Source organism: Lycorma delicatula, chromosome 1 (genome assembly GCF_047948215.1).
Source record: "Lycorma delicatula isolate Av1 chromosome 1, ASM4794821v1, whole genome shotgun sequence".
Classification (NCBI taxonomy): Eukaryota; Metazoa; Arthropoda; class Insecta; order Hemiptera; family Fulgoridae; genus Lycorma; species Lycorma delicatula.
Window position 1 is genome coordinate 247,312,371 of NC_134455.1, and position 20,434 is coordinate 247,332,804.

General features: G+C 34.6%; 1 protein-coding gene across 1 annotated transcript in view; it reads right to left on the reverse strand.

The window, feature by feature from the left end:
* fuss (SKI family transcriptional corepressor fussel) overlaps positions 1 to 20,434 on the reverse strand; it is a 99,414-nt gene that overhangs the window by 11,760 nt on the left and 67,220 nt on the right. The window contains exon 6 of the mRNA XM_075354347.1: positions 9,022 to 9,088. Coding sequence (XP_075210462.1) covers positions 9,022 to 9,088 — 67 coding nt within the window. The remainder of the gene's footprint in view (positions 1 to 9,021; positions 9,089 to 20,434) is intronic.

Here is a 20,434-nt window from a genome sequence, read left to right on the forward strand (position 1 = left end):
TATAGTCTGGACTATCGTTGAACAATCTTGGAATTTAGTCAAATAGGAGTACACGTTTTATCCATTCAGATATTTCTATTTCTGGAAATAATTATGGTAAAATTGTTAAAAAACTCCATCTAATGTAAAAAATTAAAAGTTTATTGAAAGAAATTGTTTGAAGTAAATAATTAAGGAAATTGTTTTTAAATTGATAAATTTTGTAGAGGAACTGTATATGAAAGGGTGAAAATGCTGAATTTAACCGTTGAGTATTTGGAACCGAATCGATATGTTTTTGATTCCTTATTTATTAATATATGAATTTCAACTTAATATGATTGTGCTATTTGATAATATTATAGATAAAAAATCTATATTTATAAAAAATTGAAATTTGCTTAATAACTTAGAAAATTTAAAAAATTTTGGCAAGTGAGAACCAAATTGAATTTTTTCATTTCATTTTCATCATTTTTTTTGTATACGTTTCCGGAGCTACCTTATTGTCTTGTTAATTGAAACCCAATCACCAAAGAACACCAGAATCCACGATCTAGCATTCAAATCCAAGTAAAAGTAACCTTTATTACGATTTGAGCCTGAGAACTTAGACTTCGAAATCAGCTGATTTACGATGGCAAATTTACTACTAGACCAAGTGAAAAAAATTATTTTAATTAATTTTAATCAATAATTTTTTCTTTTAAATATGTAATATTAATCGTTGATAATTTTTTTTACAATTAGAGGTTAATAATTATTAATAAATCAATATACTTAAATTACAAAAAAAGGATATGAAGTCGGATGTAAACCGATGTTCCTTCCACTTGTAAAATCCAAATATTTTATTAATTAAAATTTTATTTGTCTATAATTCTGGAAGCAATGAAAATAAGTGTCACTTATGATGTATCGTTAAAAAGCTTTCAATGAGGGCTTATTACTGCAGTTAAGAAAAGATCCAAAATCCAGATGTTTTTGAATTATGAACTTCTTTGGACACTTTTAGTTCAATCAATTGCAATCAAAAAGTGCACAATTGGATGTTACAACAGTCCTAAATCCAAAATTTCAACATCCTACAGCTAATCGTTCTTGAGTTATGCGAGATACGTACATACAAACGTATGTGCAGACGTCTCGCCGATCTAGTCAAAACGGATTCAAGGATGGTCAAAATAAATATTTCCGTTGAAATCTAAAAACCGAAATTTTTTCGATCACAATACTTCCTTTACTTCGTACAAAGAAGTAAAAATATGTAAATTAAAGTGGGTTTTAAATAGAGAATAACATAGAAAAAATATAAATCTTTTAATTTTAAGTATAAGTATATCTCTATTTTGCTTTATCTGCCCAATTTTAATGTAGTTAACTGAAACAGAAATTATTTTCATGTACCTAAATTTATTATTTCTATCTAATTGGAAATTACCTTATCAAATAACATGATCGTAATTTATCTCTTAGTTACTCTGTTTGCCCTTCATCATAATAATACACAAAAAAAATAATTCCTTTATTTTAATTTTTGTTAATAATTAATAATTATTATTCATTATCATTATTATATTTGATTCATTACTCTATTATATTTTTTTCTTCGTAATAACGTTTTAATGCATATCCCAGTATTTTTTGAACCTTGATCTGACGAATTCTTATCATCTGAGAAATTCAGACGAAAAATGGTGGTTTCATTTTAATAACGAAAAATGTTTCACTCTTTTAAAAAATTTAAACGATTGAATTCCCGATGCACAGGCCACGTCCAGCACCTTCCGTTGCCTCCCGGTGCAGCGGCCACAGCAATCAGGATCGGCTTAAGTAAGACTATCTTATTCATAATCGATTTGGTACACTCTCGAACTGGTTGATCGAGAGTGTATCTGATGCGTGCAGATTGCCTTCAACCAATCAACACATACCCCGTTTGTATCGTGTAAATCGGACGAGTAGTTGTGGGAATATTACAAGACCAGCCCAATATACCCACAAAAACAGCGCCCTAGGGGCACCTAAATATTACCAGTTCATGGTAGGTAAGTAGGTCAGATGTGGTGTACCTTCGTCTAGGGATCGAAGATTTTTTCAAAGACTGTTTACGAGATATTTGGGATTTTTTATCTGAAAATTTTCATCCGACTATAAACCTAGAAAATTTTTCAAAACTTGAGTTGCTATTGAAACTGCAATCCATTTACAATGGATTTTAGTGTGTAGTGTGTGCGCGCGCGCTCGCGCCCACGTACATATACACATACAAATTAAATATATATTTTTATTAATATTTATTTAACACACACGCATGCACGCACTATATTTATTTATAGATAATTATATTTGTTTTATTTATTTATTATTTATGTTAATATTTTTATTTCCTTGTACGAAGTCCAAGAAAGCATTGTAATCGCAAAAAATTTCGGTTTTCAGATTTCATTGGAATTATCCATTTTGAGTAGTTTTGGCGTGATATCTGTAGTATGTACGTATGTATCTCGCATAACACAAAAACGATTAGCCAATGCTGACAGTTTGGATTTAGGAGTGTTATAACATCTGATTGTGTATCTCCCCTTTTGATTTCAATCGACTGGATCAAAAAAGTCCAAAATCTAAAAACATTTGGATTTTTGACTTCTTCTTAACTGTACCAATAAGCCCTAATTGAGAGTTTTTCAACGATATATCATAAGTGATACATATTTTCATTTGTTCCAGAGTTATAGTCAAATAAAACTTTAATTAATGAAATATTTATATCTTACAAGGCGAAGGCACATCGTTTCGAATCCAACCTTACTTTCTTTTTTTTAACTTTTTTTTAATTTAAATATATTGATCTACTAATAATTACTAACTTCTGATTGTAAAAAAAAAATTCAATAAACAATAAATCAATAATAATAATAAAAAAATATGAAAAAAATCAGAAGTTATTAGTGAAATAAAATTTTATGTACTTTTAAAAATGTGTATATCTGTATATCTAATTTAATACACGTATAAGGAAGTGATGTGGTGTCCACATCATTTTTTTTTTATTTAATATATTTTTTAAATTTATTTATGTAAGAAAACTTTCTTATCTTAAAAAAAAAAATATTTAATATAATTATTCTTTAATTTATTAATCTTAAATTTAATTCTCTTGTTTTTAAACATAAAAAACCATGAATTTTTTCCTTATTATAGTTTAATTTTAATATTTTATTTATTTATTTTTTTTTAACTCAACATTAGCTATTGTTTGGTGTCATGGTGCGGGCATTCTTCGTTAAGCTATCCAACTATTTTATAGAAGGGAGTTTCCTTACTATGCTGAAAGTACTGATGATTATACTTCTCTGTAACTCTAAATAGATCCACTGGTCGAGTTTCAACGTTTCGATGTTTGCAGATAGTTTTTTCGGTATCATCCCCGTAGTCGAGAGAACGATAGGCACTACTTGAACAAGTTGTTGCTGCCACATTTCTGTAATTTCCTGAGAAAACTGTATAGATTACTCTATTTTCTCGTTGTGCTGTTTGTTCAAGTTGTTGCTGTTCAGTATCGAGATTTCAACCAGAAATATTTCTTCCGTTGCTTTCTCGACTAGTGTGATGTCCTGCATATTGTGCGCGATATTTCTATCAGTCATCACTTCTCTGTTCAAGTACAATTTTATTGTTTCGTTTTTTATTACGGCTCATATTTCGAGTAATGCGTTTTTAAGTGAGGTAGTCCGTACTTCACAGCTATTTTGTTGATTATGATCTTAGCGACGAGAACGTGGCGGCCTGGTGTATTCTACAGCTTGGAACCGCGGGCATCCTCCTGTGATGGGATCGATAATCTCCTTTCCAGCACTGCATCGTCATCCCAACCCTATAGGGGAAGATACTCGCCTGGTGACGGTTCCGGAAACCCCCACCCCCATTCGTAGCTCTGATGGGCTTTAACGGGTGTCGTCTATCGCCCTCTGACTTTTACATCTCATAGTAATAAGCCTGGGCTAGTTGGGATGCCAACGATGCAAATACCTGGGTAGACATTTACATCGGTGATTTAATAACTCAGTTGATTGACTTCGCTGCAGGCCTCGTCCGGACATCTTGAATGTCCTACATCGTATCCCTCTGAACTAGCTAACCGAGCTCGCGGAAGCGCGAACCCCGCGCCTAGTTCTACTTATTATAAGCCAATTTCGTGAATATCTCGTAATTCCAGGAAAATAAACACAACATACCACCAAACATATTGATCGGAACAACGAAAATTTAGTCCTAGTTCCCCTAGTGAACTCAACTTAGTTCAAACCCCAGACATAGGGTAATTAAGGTTTCCTGTCTGGTCCACTAGGAAGAGGCGGACAGACCTCCTACTCCCACTCGGCTCCATCGCGGAGTCCCGCGCGACATTCACCTCATAAACCATCGTCGAGATACCGCTACACCTCACGGCTGCATGGTGCTCCATGCCCTTCGGCAGTGCAGACGCCATCCCGCCGAAAGTGTCGTCTGCTCATTCTAATCTGTCGTTAAGACGCTGCTACACCTCACGGCTGCATGGCATCCCATGCCCATCGGCAGTGCAGTCGCCGTTCCGCCGACAGCTTTTATTATTTAATCACCTCAATTCTAACTAACCGAGACTCGCTGCCTAAGCGCCTACCTTCGGCCAGTCAAACTGTCCAGACGGACCCTAGCCACCGAGGTTCCACCTCTACTAGAGGTGGAACCACCAATCGGAATGAATGACTCTACGGACGCCGAGGAAAGCATCAGTTGCCTTTTTCGATTCAAATTAGAGGTGCTCCTTGAAGAGAAGCCTCTGATCAAGGATAACACCCACATACTTCTGAACGGTAACATATCTAATCGGAAAACCGTCCATCACAACCTGTGGATGACGAGTTGCGGCTAGACCACCATTCAACATTATAGTTTATTCTCCGCACTGAAAACCATCTTATACTGAAGACTCCACAATCTTAATACCATACATGCCTGCGTTAGTCTGAGTTCTATCTCGGCACGCGAGTTGCCCTCGACCAGCAGCAGCCCATCGTCGGCGTAAGCCACGATGTGACAGCCACTGGGCATCCGCAATTGCATGAGAGAATCGAACTCAACGACCCAAACGAATGGACCTAGAACATTGCCCTGTGGACAACCTTTAGACAGGGGTCTTTCCTACCTCTGAACTGCCGTCACGAAGGACGAGAGTCCTGTCGCTGAAGTAACTCGAGAGAGTTCTAATCTCATTTAGCGTGCAACCATGCTGCTGCAGTTAAAACAAGGCAGAGAACCACCACAACTTTTTGAAAGAGCCGGATAAGTCCGAAAAAACACCGAGTACATACATGCACTCGCTGGCTGAAGCCAAATTCATGACCTTAAGAAGCCCGTCCTCTGTGCCCTTGACCGGGTGGAAACCATACTTGTCGTCCATCAGCATATGGTTAGAAGTTAACCTACTGTTAATGCAGAGGTACAAGACCTTCTCGAAAACCTTACCTACTACAGGCAAGAGCGTCCGAGGACGGTAAGAGAAGCTTACAGTGGGATCCTTTTAGCCACATTTTAAGAGCAATTTCAACATACCCACGCTGGGAAGTGCCCAACAAACAGCAATTCCTAGTCAGAAGACCAACTATGACAGGCAATATGCGAACAAGGAGCTCTACCGTGATACCATCATATCCGGGGGCTTTATTCCTAGCCATGCTACAAATTACTTGACGGAAGTCCGCCTCAGTAATTTCTGAAGACATTATCTCAGAGCGAAAACCTACAACTTCCCTTCGAACACATCGATGATACGAGGTCTCACCAACATCAGATCATCTGGAAGTAGATCGTCCATCAGATGAGTGATTACACGATCTTTATCTTTAACAACATCATCCAGGGTCGAGAGAGCCGACAGAGAATGTCTTTTTTCCGCTTATGACCAAGTACTCGATAAACAACACCCCATGGGTCATTATTCCCCTGCTCTTGCATAAAAGAGCGCCAGGAATCACGTTTGGAAGACCTAACTACTAACTACAACCACGTCAAAACCTTTCACGGCAAGCTTAACATCACTGCATCGTCAGCAGGTATCCGCTTTGAAGTTATCTTATGATGTGCTTGGTATAATTTTTGGTTTTAACAGTGGCATTTTGTATGTTGAACATGAAGCCTTCTATCTCAGCCTATATTTTTTCTCTTCGTAACCATATGTGCGATGCTTTCTTGTCAACATGCGGTCGCAACAGCTGATATTTAAACCTTCCGTGTATCTCTATTTCTTCCCAGTTCCATTAGCTTTTCTCCATCCACCACTACATTTTGAAGAGGCTCATATATTTCGTCTTGAAGATTAACTGTTGTATACTTGTCTGCATTGACAAAGGCGACGTGTAAATTTCTCGGTTTTTGTTTTTTTTTATTAAAAAAAAAGTTTTTGGAGTGTCTGGATTTCACTATAGTGCGCGTTTTCGTTCTTGGTTATTCCTCGTCCTATGCTTGCGGGGTGTTACCCAATAGGTTAACAGCCAGATAAACTACGTGATAACCTTTTACATGATAACCTTTTACGTGATAACCTTAAGCATATACTTTCATCCTACCGACGAATTTTTTCACGAATAGTTTGCATTCTTAGGTAATCGTGGACCTCCTTGTTCTTCGCAAACCATGCTTCCTCGATATGTTCCTCAGTACTTTGTTCTGGAACTTTTGGATTATTTCGATGTTGCTGCTGCTTGCCGTGCCCCAAAGTTGTATTTCGTAGACGCTTGGCCTTAAAAATGTCTTATAAAAGAAGAATTTGTTACTTAACAACAGGGACCTCCTTCCTAGTAACCAGTTCAACTGCCTAAGTTTAATATTTAATTGCTTTTATTCTCTCCCACATGATTTTTCCATGATAGGCGGCGTTCTAAATGAAGTGTTAAGTATGGTACGTTATCCGAATGAGGGATCATCTGTACTCCATCTAGGCAGACTCTCCTCCTCATTGCAAAGGATCACATGACTCGACTTTGCAGTATTAATATGTACCTTCCATTTAGCTAGCCACTTACTGAGAAGATCAAACTACGATTTCAATTTTCCCGACGCTACTGTTGGTTCAGTTAACCGCCGTAATCGTGTCATCAACAAAGGACACAAGAGTGATAGTTTCCGTACTAGGAAGATCAGCAATGTAGATTGATTCAAAACCGGGCCCAAGACTGAAACCTTCGGACTCCCGATTTCATATCAAAAACGCCCGATAATTCTTGGCTATGTTTTACCTAAAGAACTGTCCATCATTGTAGTTAATAACACAAAATAATATGGTTGAGGCAGGCTCATCTTAACCTTGTACAGCAGATCAGCCAAGCACACCTTATTGTTAGCCTGTTGGATATCCAAAGAAACCGCGGATCAATATTCCTTCCTCTCTAAACAACCGCTAATGACATCAAACATTCTATGAGTTTGTTCAATGCTGAAGTGTTCACTCTGGAAACCAAATTGGTGGTCAGGAATAATGACCCTTCTACTTAAATAGACCTCCTTTGTCCGAGGAAGCGCCTCTTAAAGATCTTAGACAGTTCAGCAAAAGGCTAAGGTCTTAGAACCACGGTTATTTGTGACACCTTCCATTCCGATGAGAACTATGTAGTCCGAAGGATGCATTGAAGAGGCGTGTTATGCATTCATGACCCTTAATTGCAACATAAACAGCTGCTTATGAGTTATCTAGTCAAGACCTGAAGCCTTGCTTAAACCCCTTACTTTCCCGACTGCACACTTATGACACTTCTGCTCATGCTAAACGCCGTATGGGTAGACATAGAAGAATTGAGCTATCCAAATCATAAATTTCTATACCATCTACTCTCCCCATTTCATAGATTATGCCGAACAAATTTCGCATCCACGACTTGGCTAATGTTATGGCCGCGAGACTTAACATTCCATTTTTGAAAATAGTAAAACGTATCATGCGCCATCTGACGAAACGTTCGTTTGCTTGCTTTGGGAGAAGAATAATAATGACGGTTTCATTGCGCGATGAGAAAAGAGTAAAAACATGTGAACGTATCAATTAATGAATATTTACGTAATAGTAAAAATAGCTTTTATGTAAAGAAAAATGGATAACGGTTATCATTTAGTGAATGGTTTTTTTTAGAGAATGAAAAAAGTCACGAGATCTTTCATAAGAAGCTTAACCATTACTGTAAATAACTCTCGTATGTCGTTTCTTGTTTTTTTTTACCCTCGTTTTGAGTTTTTGACGGAATTTCATTCGATACCAAACGGGGAATCTTGAATAGCCAATAGCAGAGAGCATGTTGGTTGTTCACGTAATTTATTTTATATTACGGTGGCTTCTATCACAGAAGCTTATTTTTTGATTCTAAAAATAATATACATGCATTTAAAAAACAATTGAAATTAACTAGACAACTGTGTCACGTGCAAGATGATTAAATAAATTACAATTTCCTTATAGAATTTCCTGTAATATAAAAAGGTGATACTGTAACAATTTATGAAAGTGTAATTTCGTCACTTTTAAGGAACAGAAATCTTTTCGTTGTTTTATAAAATAATTGAAATTCATCGAGTTTACCTTACCTAAGTTTTCTGATTCGATCCGTTAATTGTTACTAAAATTATTAGGTTTTTTGTTTGTTTCCCTGTGTTTTCCCAGTCAGCTTATATAAATATAAACAAAAATGTAATGAAATTCTTGTACAATGGTTGGATCACTTTTCATATTTTTTTCCCTGGGAGATCCAACTCCCATTTAAGACATAATTTCTCTTTTTCTTAAAAAAAAATTTTACAGAGTTCTACAATAAGTTGTTAAATAAATCAGGAAATAAGAATGCTACTCCAAACTTAAATGGAAAAATAAGTTATTTCATAGAGTAACGATAATATTCAAAGAAGTGACTGCATTACTTAAGTAGTAACATTTATAATCGAGTCTAATATTACTCCAGATCTGTTGGAGTTTCAGTCTTTAACTTGAAGGGATTTAATTTTCAAAATTCTTCTCACCTTCTGTTGTATTTGACGATGGCACATCACATTCTTGAATTCGTGTTCCTAAAGGTTGTTGAACTTTCTGAAACAGAAAAAACAAAATAAATGTAAATTTCATTTTATATTACAGAAAGTAAAGCAGTAAAATTTTAAATTAACGAGCTCAGAATTCAGATTAAACGGACCGTTTCATCATTTATCGGAAAGGGTTTAGTAAAGCAACAACTTAGGTAAGAAAAATACTATGCGGAGTTGTTTTCTCTGAGCTTGATCTTTTCCATGACATAGCCAGCCTCTGCGGTTATATAATGAAAGTGTCACTCGTAACCCTGAATATAACATGATTTCAGTAGTCTTGGTATAGTCAAATGCATGTAGTACGTTCTGCTCAGTTTAACTAGAAACGGTAAACTACTTCACTCCTTATTTCCATTAATAAGCCTGATACGGGCTATTTAATTAATCTTTCTTACGATTATTCTGTTTTCGGAAATGAAGTAAGGTCAGATTGCCTTTGGCGGTTCGGTTATGATACGATACAGACATTTCCAGATGAGCACAAGTAAGCAATAATGAATAAGTACTAGAAAAAAATCGGGCTTACAGCCCGCCGCAAAAATGTTACATGGTTTGTGTTTCATAACATATGATGTTAAATGTTTTTGCCAACTATAACAAAATAACTTTCATGAATTTACCGTATTAACAACAAAACTTTCACCACGAAGAGCTTAAAAATATTGAACAGCTAAAATACTTTCAGCTGTTTCATGAGTTGTGATTTTTTAACACAGCTCTAATCCTAATTTTTTTCCTTTTTATCCCCAAAAGCACAAATATAATTTTAGATAAATCTTTCGTATGAAGAAGTATAAATGGTTCGAACGACGTAATCGTTCGAAAAGTATAAATCGTTCGTGCGCTGTGCGCAGTTGCGCAGCTGCCCGGTCTTCTTTGCGCCAATAGCAGCTAAAATAAAAATGTGAGCACATAAGTAAAACAAAAAAGCAAACCTATGCACCTTTATAGAGAAAGTACTACACTTATTTTCTTTTACATTAAAGTATTTGTTTATACTCTACAGTACAAGGACTGCAGCTAGCTGTCTTTTAAAGCAACTAAATTATTTTACTTTGAAGTAAAATCAGATCATTAAATCCAGATTTTACTAAAAACTATCGTCAGTTTTTGTAACTGTTTTTCCATATATGTAAATGAAAGCGTATCTGTAGGGAATGTACGGATAAAAATGCAATTTTTTAGTTTATATCTCCATAATCTGTAGAGGGGCGATGAGTACAATCGACATCTGCCCCCCTCACTACCTTCTGCATTGTTTCCACCATAAAAATCCGATCCCGTCCCAGAGCCGTACATCAGTTCGATGTAGACGGATTAAGACCGTAGAATTAATAATTGATTCCCTCCTCGCCCTTCGTACACTATCTATGTGGATGTCTCTACCCCTGATTTTAATTCACCCTATACCTCGCGGCCACCCACATCCAGTATGCCTTCTGTTTGACTTCATATATTTTTTATTTTCGATCCTGGATTCAATTCAGATAATAACTACCAGCTATTATTTAAGGGAATTAAATTGCATAATAATCCTTTGCGCTTAACTTTACTTAAAATAAGTTCTTTGTTTCTATTCTGGTTATGGAAGCGTTTTTCACGGTACTTAAAATGTTTTTAATATTTCAATATCTGTATTTTGATAAAAGTAAAAATTAATTAAAAATAGAAATAAAATGTAAGTCGATTATAAATTATAATATTTATGATTAACGCAAAATCAAATAAATGTTATGTACAAATTATTTGATTGAAACCGCCGATCTATTTATGGATTGAACCGATAAATAACACACTTTGTGTAATAGGAGTAAATAAAAAAAATTTTAGTTGCATCATGAGCTACATATTTGAGCTACATATTTGAGCTACAAAATACTTATATACGTTTTGCGGTTCATTTCTCTAGAAGCCATTGCTACAACTGACATTGTAGGTAATAAGAAAAATCTTTGAAACCGTTACCGCGCTCTAGATTGTCTTATACTCAACAGCTTTTGTTGGGAAAAATTTTTTTTTGTATCTGTCAATAATTGATTTGAGTGTTATTTTCTGTGTTTCCTAACATTATCACTCTTAACATTCGTAGTTGATGCGTTTCGGAGTACCTACATTCCCAAAACTACTTTTAGCACTTAATTATGATAATTCTAGCGGAAAAATAAAATACTGTGGAAATTTTGTGTCTATCTGTTGAGTAATATGCCGCCTTGGCTCAATACCTCGATTAGGTTTAATTATTATAAATATTTTATTATTCGCTGGTTCATTCAAATAACTTTTATTATAATTTTTGAACTTGTCATTCATATATATAACATTATTGTATTAATTATACATTCGCAATAAACACATGTTGAGTTTTTATAGTATGGTACAAGACCGACTAAAAATAGGGCGTTAGATAAATTCAGTCAATAATAGTAACAAAAAAGTGAAAATTTTTATTTTTACAAATCAAAAGAAGGAAATGAAACTCTTAACACTATCACTGTTCGAAGACTTCAAGACAAAATATTGTCTGAAATAGATTTGTCCTTAATTTGTACTTTTCTTCCCAGCTTCGGGGAATTCTCACCTTCGGAGGGAAGGAATAATTTTAGAGTATTTTCCTGATAAATGAATGTTAGAATACAAAATTTGATGGAAAAAGTTATGGAAGAATTATGTTACGACAATATAAACAATACTGGCTGGAGAAGGCAAAGAAGAAAAAACTTTTCATGGTTATTTACAACAAAAAAATATGTTATTTAAACGGAAATAAAAAAATTAGGTTCTTAAAAAAGTGGGATGAGATTATAGAAGTCACGTGACTCCAATTAATGGACATGAAGATAAAAGTTATTGCATTATTGTATGACTCAAATTTTTTTTAAAAACAATTAGGTTACCGTTCTATGTGTACATTAGAAGGAAAAAAACGAAATAGAAATATAATAGACGAAGTAAATAATAAAAAAACATTGTACTAACTAGGCCTAAATTTTCGCAATGATTTGGTAAGTATAAGTGTAGAGGGAGAGTAAAGATATAAATTTTAGTGAAGCGACATCATTTAAAAATTAAAATGCTAACAGTTCCAATAATCTTAATATTGTAAGAATCGAGTTGTACCTTGCTGATAAAAACTAATCTGGAAACCATAAACCAGTATTTCCTTATTTTCTTTGCCCTTTTTATTGTTTATTTCGTTTTAAACTCAACAGATTGTTATGTACAGCAGTTTTCTACGTAGTCGTACGGTCGCTTATTGTAGACGTTTAGCCTTCTTCCATGTTTCTCCATCATTTTAATGCCTCCTTCTTCATTTCCTTCCATCACTTGAGTGATTTAATCTTTTAAAAATGGTTAATATTGTTCTAACTGTACAAAACAATTTAGCAGCTTAACAACTTAATAATTAATTAAAACTCAAATAGTTAACTATCAGAAAATCTAATAATCCTCCGGTTATTAAAACTTTTATAAATATATCAAAACTCCAGTTTGGGAGTCCAGTAAATCTCCGCCAAACAATCAAACATAAGAGTGGAAAAAACACAAGAAAACGACAAACAAGAGTTATTTATAGTACTTATGAAAGGTCACGACTTTTCGTTCATTAAAAAAACATACACTTAGATGTTAACCGGTAATAGTGCTTCGCTATGGATTTTTTTTAATATAAAATCTATTTTCACAATTAGTCATTCATTGACACGGTTACATGTTTTTACTCTTTTATCATCGTGCAAATGAAACCCCCGCTTTTAATCTTCTCCAACAGCAAACAAACGTACGTTTCGTCTATATTTCATCAGATGGCGCAGGCTATAATCTCATGTTTCACTCTTTTCTCATTACGAAAAATGAAACCGCCATTTCTCCGTCTGTTTTTCTCAGACGGCCCAAGATATAAGGGTTCAGCAAATACTAGGATATGTATCCAAAGATTGTTATGAAAAATCTATTTAATAAAATATATTATATTTAGTAATATATTAGTAATAGTAATATATATTAGTAATTATATTTTTTGTGTATATTATAATGAGGGGTAAACACAGTAAAACTATAGCTGAATTACGATCAACTGATATATGATGTGGTAATTCCCAGTTAAACGGAAATAATTAGTAAATAATAAATCATACACACATATAAAATAAGTGTTTTTGCCGGAAAAATCTGTGTTTCTGGTTTTAAAGACAAGGGTTTTGCTGTTGATATCGGTAGACAACGACAGTCATTGCTAAAATCTAAAGGTAATTTTTATGTATTGTATTGATTAATTTATTAAACTGATCTAAGAACATTGTTTTTTTTATTTATTTTATGTCATCATATACTTCATAACGAAAGTGATGAAATGTATAACAAAAATAACTACTATCACCACCACAATAAAAACAGTTTCATTGTAAAAGTGTTAGTGAATCTCCTTATCACAAACAGAATTATATAAAAAAATGGTGAATCATACAAACCCCCGAAAAACATTTACAGTGGGCGTCCCTCAAAACTAGTTGTTTGCTCCGAATCCGAATAAAATTCATATACAAAGAAACTCATATACGAAGATACTATTTGCTACTCTCAAAGTTCTCTAAAACACAATTCTTTACTTCAAATGCAGAGTAAAATTATTTGACAAATTAAGTCGTGCAAAAATTGAAAAAGTTACAAAAAGTGATATTATTCTAAATAGATGCTCCTCTTAACGTTTGAGTAGCTTTTCGTGGTTTTTATAAATCAGTTGTTTCTTATATTTTTAAATAGCACATGGCGAGTGAATTTTTATCTGATATGTGTATGGCTTTATTGTTAAAAAATTATTTATAGAAAAATTTCGAAGTGTGTTTTAAACATTTTATTAAATAGTTTTAATATTTTTTTTATTTACTATTACTACTGTACCAAAGTTAGTCTCTTGATACTTTCTTGTTAGATTGGGAATTAATAGGAAAATTTCCTGCATGCCTTTACAACATTACATAACGCGTAATGATATTATAAAGTAAAATGTAATGTATAGTCAAGTTGGGATTGCGTTAGTGATAAGACATCTGTAGTTTTTCTCTGCTGTTTTGGACTGGTTTTTGGTGATTTTTTTTGGATTAGTGGATAGGATTTTGTTGGTGAAAGACTGATGAACATAAACACAAAATTTGTTGAGTTTTGGACAACGGACTGATTAGATATTTAGATTTTATTTACAATTACTACTCTAATTTTCCTACTCTATAGCATAGGAGTTGGGCGTTTAGTTTGTTTAGTTAGAATGATTCTAAGTTAAACTACAAGACTGGGCAAGTGTATTACGTCACGCAATTGATATAAACAAGGACTTTGAAAACTTTTCGTCTTCGAAGCGAAAAATATTCTAAGTCCTCACAGAGACAATTTTAACGGGGATCACTTTTTCTCTATTTTTTCTGATTCTCTATTCATCCCAGACCTTCCCTCCCCCGGATCACCACCGATCCCGGCTTCCTCTATCTCCAAACCTAAAAACCCCAAAAAATACACGCCTCAAAAATCCTCGCCCGCCCAAATCCTTCCGTTTCTACTCGTTTCACGCCAATCCTGACCTATCCGACCCCTGACCCAAAAATATTCCCCCCCCCCAAAAATATCCGATCCTATTTTTCACAATATACAAATCATCAAAAGTTATTATATCATCAAGGTTACCGATGTAGTGGTTGAAGAAGTAACTTTGGCGCTTAAGAAGGAAATCGATTCAGATATTCCGCTCCGGGTAACCCCTATGATGTCCGCTTTGGGGAATATTCAGAAGGCAACAGTTCTACAACTAACGAGAGACATTTAACGAGTAAGTCAAGAATAAAAGTTGGATGGCATTTGTGCCGAATTGAGATTAATACCGACGAAGTCAAATGCTATAAGTGTTGGAGCGCAAGGCATTTGTCAAAAAACTTTAACGGTCCAAATCGCTTCTCACTGTACTATAACTGTGGAGGTGCGGGGCATAAAGCAAAAGAACGTTTAGAACTACAAATTGTTTAAATTTTGGCAAAGTCGGACACCGGACCGGAAGCCGACTTTGTGGTACGGATAGACGATGAAGATAATACAAATAAATATGAATAGAATGGCGTTGGCACAAGACCTGGCGTAGAAAGCAGCTAGGGATAGAGATATAAACTTCCTATTGACCGTTGAACCAAACCGTAGAACGGTTTCTTCTGGTAGTTGGATCACGGATGAACTTCTGGACACGGCCATATTAAATGTATCGATTCGATGGGCAGTCGTCTAAATAAAGAGTAGCAGAAGTATACTGGTCAAACGATTATCGGTATGCGTCATTACATGTGGATACATATCGCCGAATTGTGTTGACGGGAGATTCGAAGAATTTCTGAATGAACTGGAAGACACAATTAGAGTAGAAAGAAGACCGTTCATCGTATCGGATGACTTTAATACCGAATCTGTTGGACTTGGTGGCATGAAATCTACTCGCCGTGGCTACGAGTTGAAGCAACGCTGGGCTCAATCAATATGGAAGTCATCAACACGCCAAGGGTCTGTACCTTCGTAGGTCGTGGCAGAGGCTCTGTGATTGATATAACTGCTGTTGCCCGAGAGTATAAGTAAGGTCACCACATGGTGCGTGTTACAAGAGGAGTTCACAAGTGATCATTTAGGGATCTTCTTCGAGGTCAATCTGGGACAGCCGATTGTACAATGAGAGAGATCGAGATGGCAACCTACGAGGATACTAACACTTTTTTTTTGTCCAAGCGGTAGAAAGGAAAACAGCAACATGGCGAGATAGAAATCCGGATGTTTCTAAACATTATGATCGAAGAGTATGATAGGATTCGACCCCCATCAGGCCGTTTGCAAACAAATACATACTGGTGGACGCCAGAAATTTCTGAGTTTTGTGATTGCGAAAAATTTCGGTTTTCAGGTTTCAACGGAAATGTCCATTTAGACCATCCCTGAATCCATTTTGACTAGTTTCGGCGTGATGTCTGTACGTACGTATGATCTCGCTTAACTCAAAAACGATTAGCTGTAGAATGTTGAAATTTTGGATTTAGGATTGTTGTAACATCTAGTAGAGCACCTCCCCTTTTGATTGCAACCGACTGGACCAAAAGTGTCAAAAAACCCCTATTTTCTTAATTGCAGTTATAAACCCTCATTGAGAGCTTTTCAATGATATATCATAAGTGGTACTTATTTTCATTGGTTTCCGAGTCAAATAAAACTCAAAATAAAATTTTTATTAATGAAATATTTGGATCTTACAAGGGGATGGCACATCGGTTCAAATCCGACTTCATCTCCTTTTTTTATTTTAAATATATTGATTTATTAATAATTATTTACCTCTGATTGTAAAAACATTTTTACTATAAATAATAATTCAATAATAACAATAAAAAAAGAAAAAATATGAACGTTATTAATGAAATAAAATTTTACGTAATTTTCATTTTAAACAAATGTGTATATGTAATTTAACAGACGTACAAGTAAGTCATGTGGAATCTATATTAGATTTTTGTGTAATATTAAACCGTGAACAGTAGCTTCGTTTCGAGCACGTCTTAAATACAGAAGGCAAAAATATTTTCAAGTTATTGCAGGTGCATTTTTATATTACACAAATATGAATGTAAAGTGCTGATAGGGAGAAAAATATTATTTTGAGCTTTACAATCTGTATTTTATATAAAAATGATGATAATAAAAATTGGATGAATGCGAGCTAATATATAAACCCTTGAACAAAAAACCATCCCCCAACTTTTTAAACAACAATTTGGCTCCCATTAAGAATAGATAATAATTTCCAAGAAGAAGTATAAATATAAGAAAGAACGATAATGAGAAATTAAACGGTAATATGGGCATCAAACTGTATTGGAAGTCAAAGAATTTGATATTCAGTGATAAAAGTATAAAGGATGGACAAGTAAGCTGTATAGTAAGAGCATACTGACTTAAGCAAGAAGAGATTTTATGTAAAAAAAGAAGTCTTCTGATATGAAATATAAGTATAAGAATTTCTGTTGTGTGTAGCGCTTTATGATAACTAATTATAGAGAAAAAAGTAGAACGGTAAAAATGCTGGCTTTTGAAACCTGTTAAAATTTTGGTAGTTTGATAAAGTAAGCAATAAAGACATCTTGTTGGAATGATTGGTACAAATGAAATGAAGACGAATAGGTGAAAAGAGAAATTTATAACAGAATTTTCTAACGCTAGGTCAGTTGGATATATATATATATATATATATATATATATATATATATATATATATATATATATATATATATTGCCGCTGAATGGCAACGACGGCAAGTGGCACTTACTAGCCTTATTGTAGCCCTAAAAAGGGCCGTTTTTGTCGTCGATTGGTTTCGACAGCTCGTTGTAAGTACTAACCATATGGTAGCCCTGAGAAGGACTGTTGTCGTCGAATGGCTACGACGACTCATAATTCATAACCTTGTGGTGGCCCTGAAAAATGCCGTTTTTTGCATTAGCTCTGAGAAGAGCTGTTGGGTCCGAAAGCTGCTCTCCGGCAAAGTCGGAGAGTTGCGGCTCATCCATTGATGTCAGACAGGGCTTTCCCTCAGCGGCAGTTGGATCCCCACTACAGCGTGGTGGGCCCCTAGAGCCCCACAGTGTCGCGTCGACGTCAGTCGTCTTTCGCCGGCGCGGCCGAGGCGGTTCTTCCCAGTGAGCGATCCCACGCTGAGCCGGCTACAGCTGCTGAGTCCGCCGGCCAGGGCGATTGCTGCCCGGCGAGCTGGAGCGGGAAGGTAGCGTCCGCATCCAACGACTCCCTCGGCGGGCCGGCTAGGCCTGCTGCTCCGGCGAGGATGTTGGTATCCGCCGGGAGGTCCGGCCAGGAATCTTCTTCTGTCTTCTTCCATCTTCTTCTTCTTCTTGGTCTTCTCCAGGTGGTGGTCGACGATGAATTGAAATTTCACTCTCGTGCACGCTCTTTTATTGGAACCTGTGAGTGTTGGAGCTGCAGCGCTGCTATGGTGGGACAACTGTGCATTGGTTGTGATGCTTGTATCAGCGCGTAAGTATTCTGTGCGTTAGCTCACATCGTTGCTTCCGTGTTCGCCTGCCGATATTGAATTAGACATATATGTGGTAACTTTATTTATATATATATATATATATATATATATATGTTAAGAAATAAAGGTGTAATAAATTTGCTAATAGGAAAGATCTGTTGGTGGTAAAAAGTGTAGAAGTAAAAAAGAATTAAAATGTATAAAACAGTATCTAAGGAAGTTGAATGAAGTAATTATATTGTAGTTAAAATATTAGCACGAAACCACAATGTTAATGAAGTAAAAAAATAATAGAATGTAAAGTATTTATTTTTTTTAAATTTATTTATAAATATTCAGGTCTTTAAAATAGCCGCCCTCCGTGGCGCGAGTGGTAGCGCCTCAACATTTCACCCGGAGGTCTGGTTTCGAATCCCGGTCGAGCATGATATTTTTTTTTCACACACGCTACAAAACATTCATCTCTTTACAATGGTCTTCAAGTCGTTCTAACTCTCATTCATGGAAAAATAACGCCTTTGGTTAATGATTGGTAATTTTAAGCCTTGGGTTAATTTCAGATAAATATGGACTATTTTTAGTAGAAAACATTATTTTAAGAAATGTTAATTTGTTTTTAGTAATCGTATATATTCGTAATTTAAATAATAAATTAATGCAATGATAATTTGTAAAATATTTATTAATTTTTGGGAATTATCCTATCTCCAGAAGAAAAACAGCTAATTTTGTCTATTAAAGAAGAAACCACTGTGTCATCTGTGCACTGTCGTTCGCGGAAGACTAGATATAGTGCAAAGAGTGCGACCGCAAGGGCTCAAAATTGTGCAAAATTACAATCAGGGATCTTCTAGTTTTGATGTGATGTCTGCAAGATGACAGAATAGATTATACAAACTAAAATTTTTACTTAAATTGTAAATTTAAAAAGTTTAAATGAATGTTCTATATAGTTTCCAACTTTTTGTAATTTGTAAAAATAAATATTTTTTTATTTCTCAATTCTTAGGTTTTTATATAATTTTTTAATAAATTGATTAACATAATATGCAAGTTATTAAATAAGGAATAAGAAAATGTCTTTTCTTTTTGTTTATCGTTAATGTAATCCTAAAAAATTATTGAAATCTTTAGGTGTTCAATACTAGTGATGTTCCCCTTCATTTTCTTGGTAGATGACAACTGCTAGTTATGAATTCTAGCTGATTTTCTCGAATTCCTTGAAATTCAGTCGTGGTTACAGAAAATAATCAGTTTGATTGTGCTGCCCAGGATGAAAAAAATCCATTTATCTTTGGATGATCAGAAGTTTAAGAATTGTGATACATGATTGTAGAAAAATCATGATTGTCGAACCAGCGTACAACATTTCTACAACAACGTTTTGACAGCGACAATATGGTCCACGTCTTGACATCAGCTTCACAAAAAAAGTAACACTTTCGTCATATATATTCAGCTGTACTTGCTATGGTCCCGGCATGAAATCCTATCTGAAGAGGTTGTAAAAGCAGTTATACCGTGGTCTGTTGTTGCTTGGCCTTAGCGTATTTTACTTCCATGTTTAACAAGGGCTCTTTCTGAAGAATTAATGCAGAAGACCGCCAAGTTTTTATTCGCAGTAGAAGCTGGTCCTACAACAGTCATTTTTTACTTAATAAAGACTTGTATTAATTTTTTTTTTTCATCAATACGGATAGAAAGAAAATAAACTAATACTAATTGCAAAATTATAGATACCTGAGTTTATAGGTAATACTACAAACAGACAAATACTCCTATAAGAGTGTTACATATCAAATTTGTCAGAATTTTCAGTTATTATTTTAAGTAATAAGTTCTAAATAAGTTTCTACTTATATATTTTAGTTTGTAAAGTTGATAATAATAATAATTTTGTAATAAGTTTTAAGTAATCAGTTTTATAACTTAAAACCCACCAAATTAAAAATGTAGTAAAAAATCGCAAAACTGTACATAGAATTGTGTATATATTTTTTATACATATGACCTGTATAAGAGTGTATTTGTATTTAAAGGTTCCATAAACTTTTTCGGGAATAATAATGCTTTATTGTACAAATACTTTTTTGATATTGTGTTAAAAGCTGCCACCGAAAGAGATTTAGTTCAATTGCTTTGGTGATTTTCAAAATATCATTCGTCAATAAAACAAACGTATGTATATCTACTTAGGTGAAAGTAAGACTATCTGTGGCAGAACTGATGCTTACAAAGGAAAACGCGTAAACAGTGTTGAGACAGTAAATGCAATTTGGTGTTAAAAT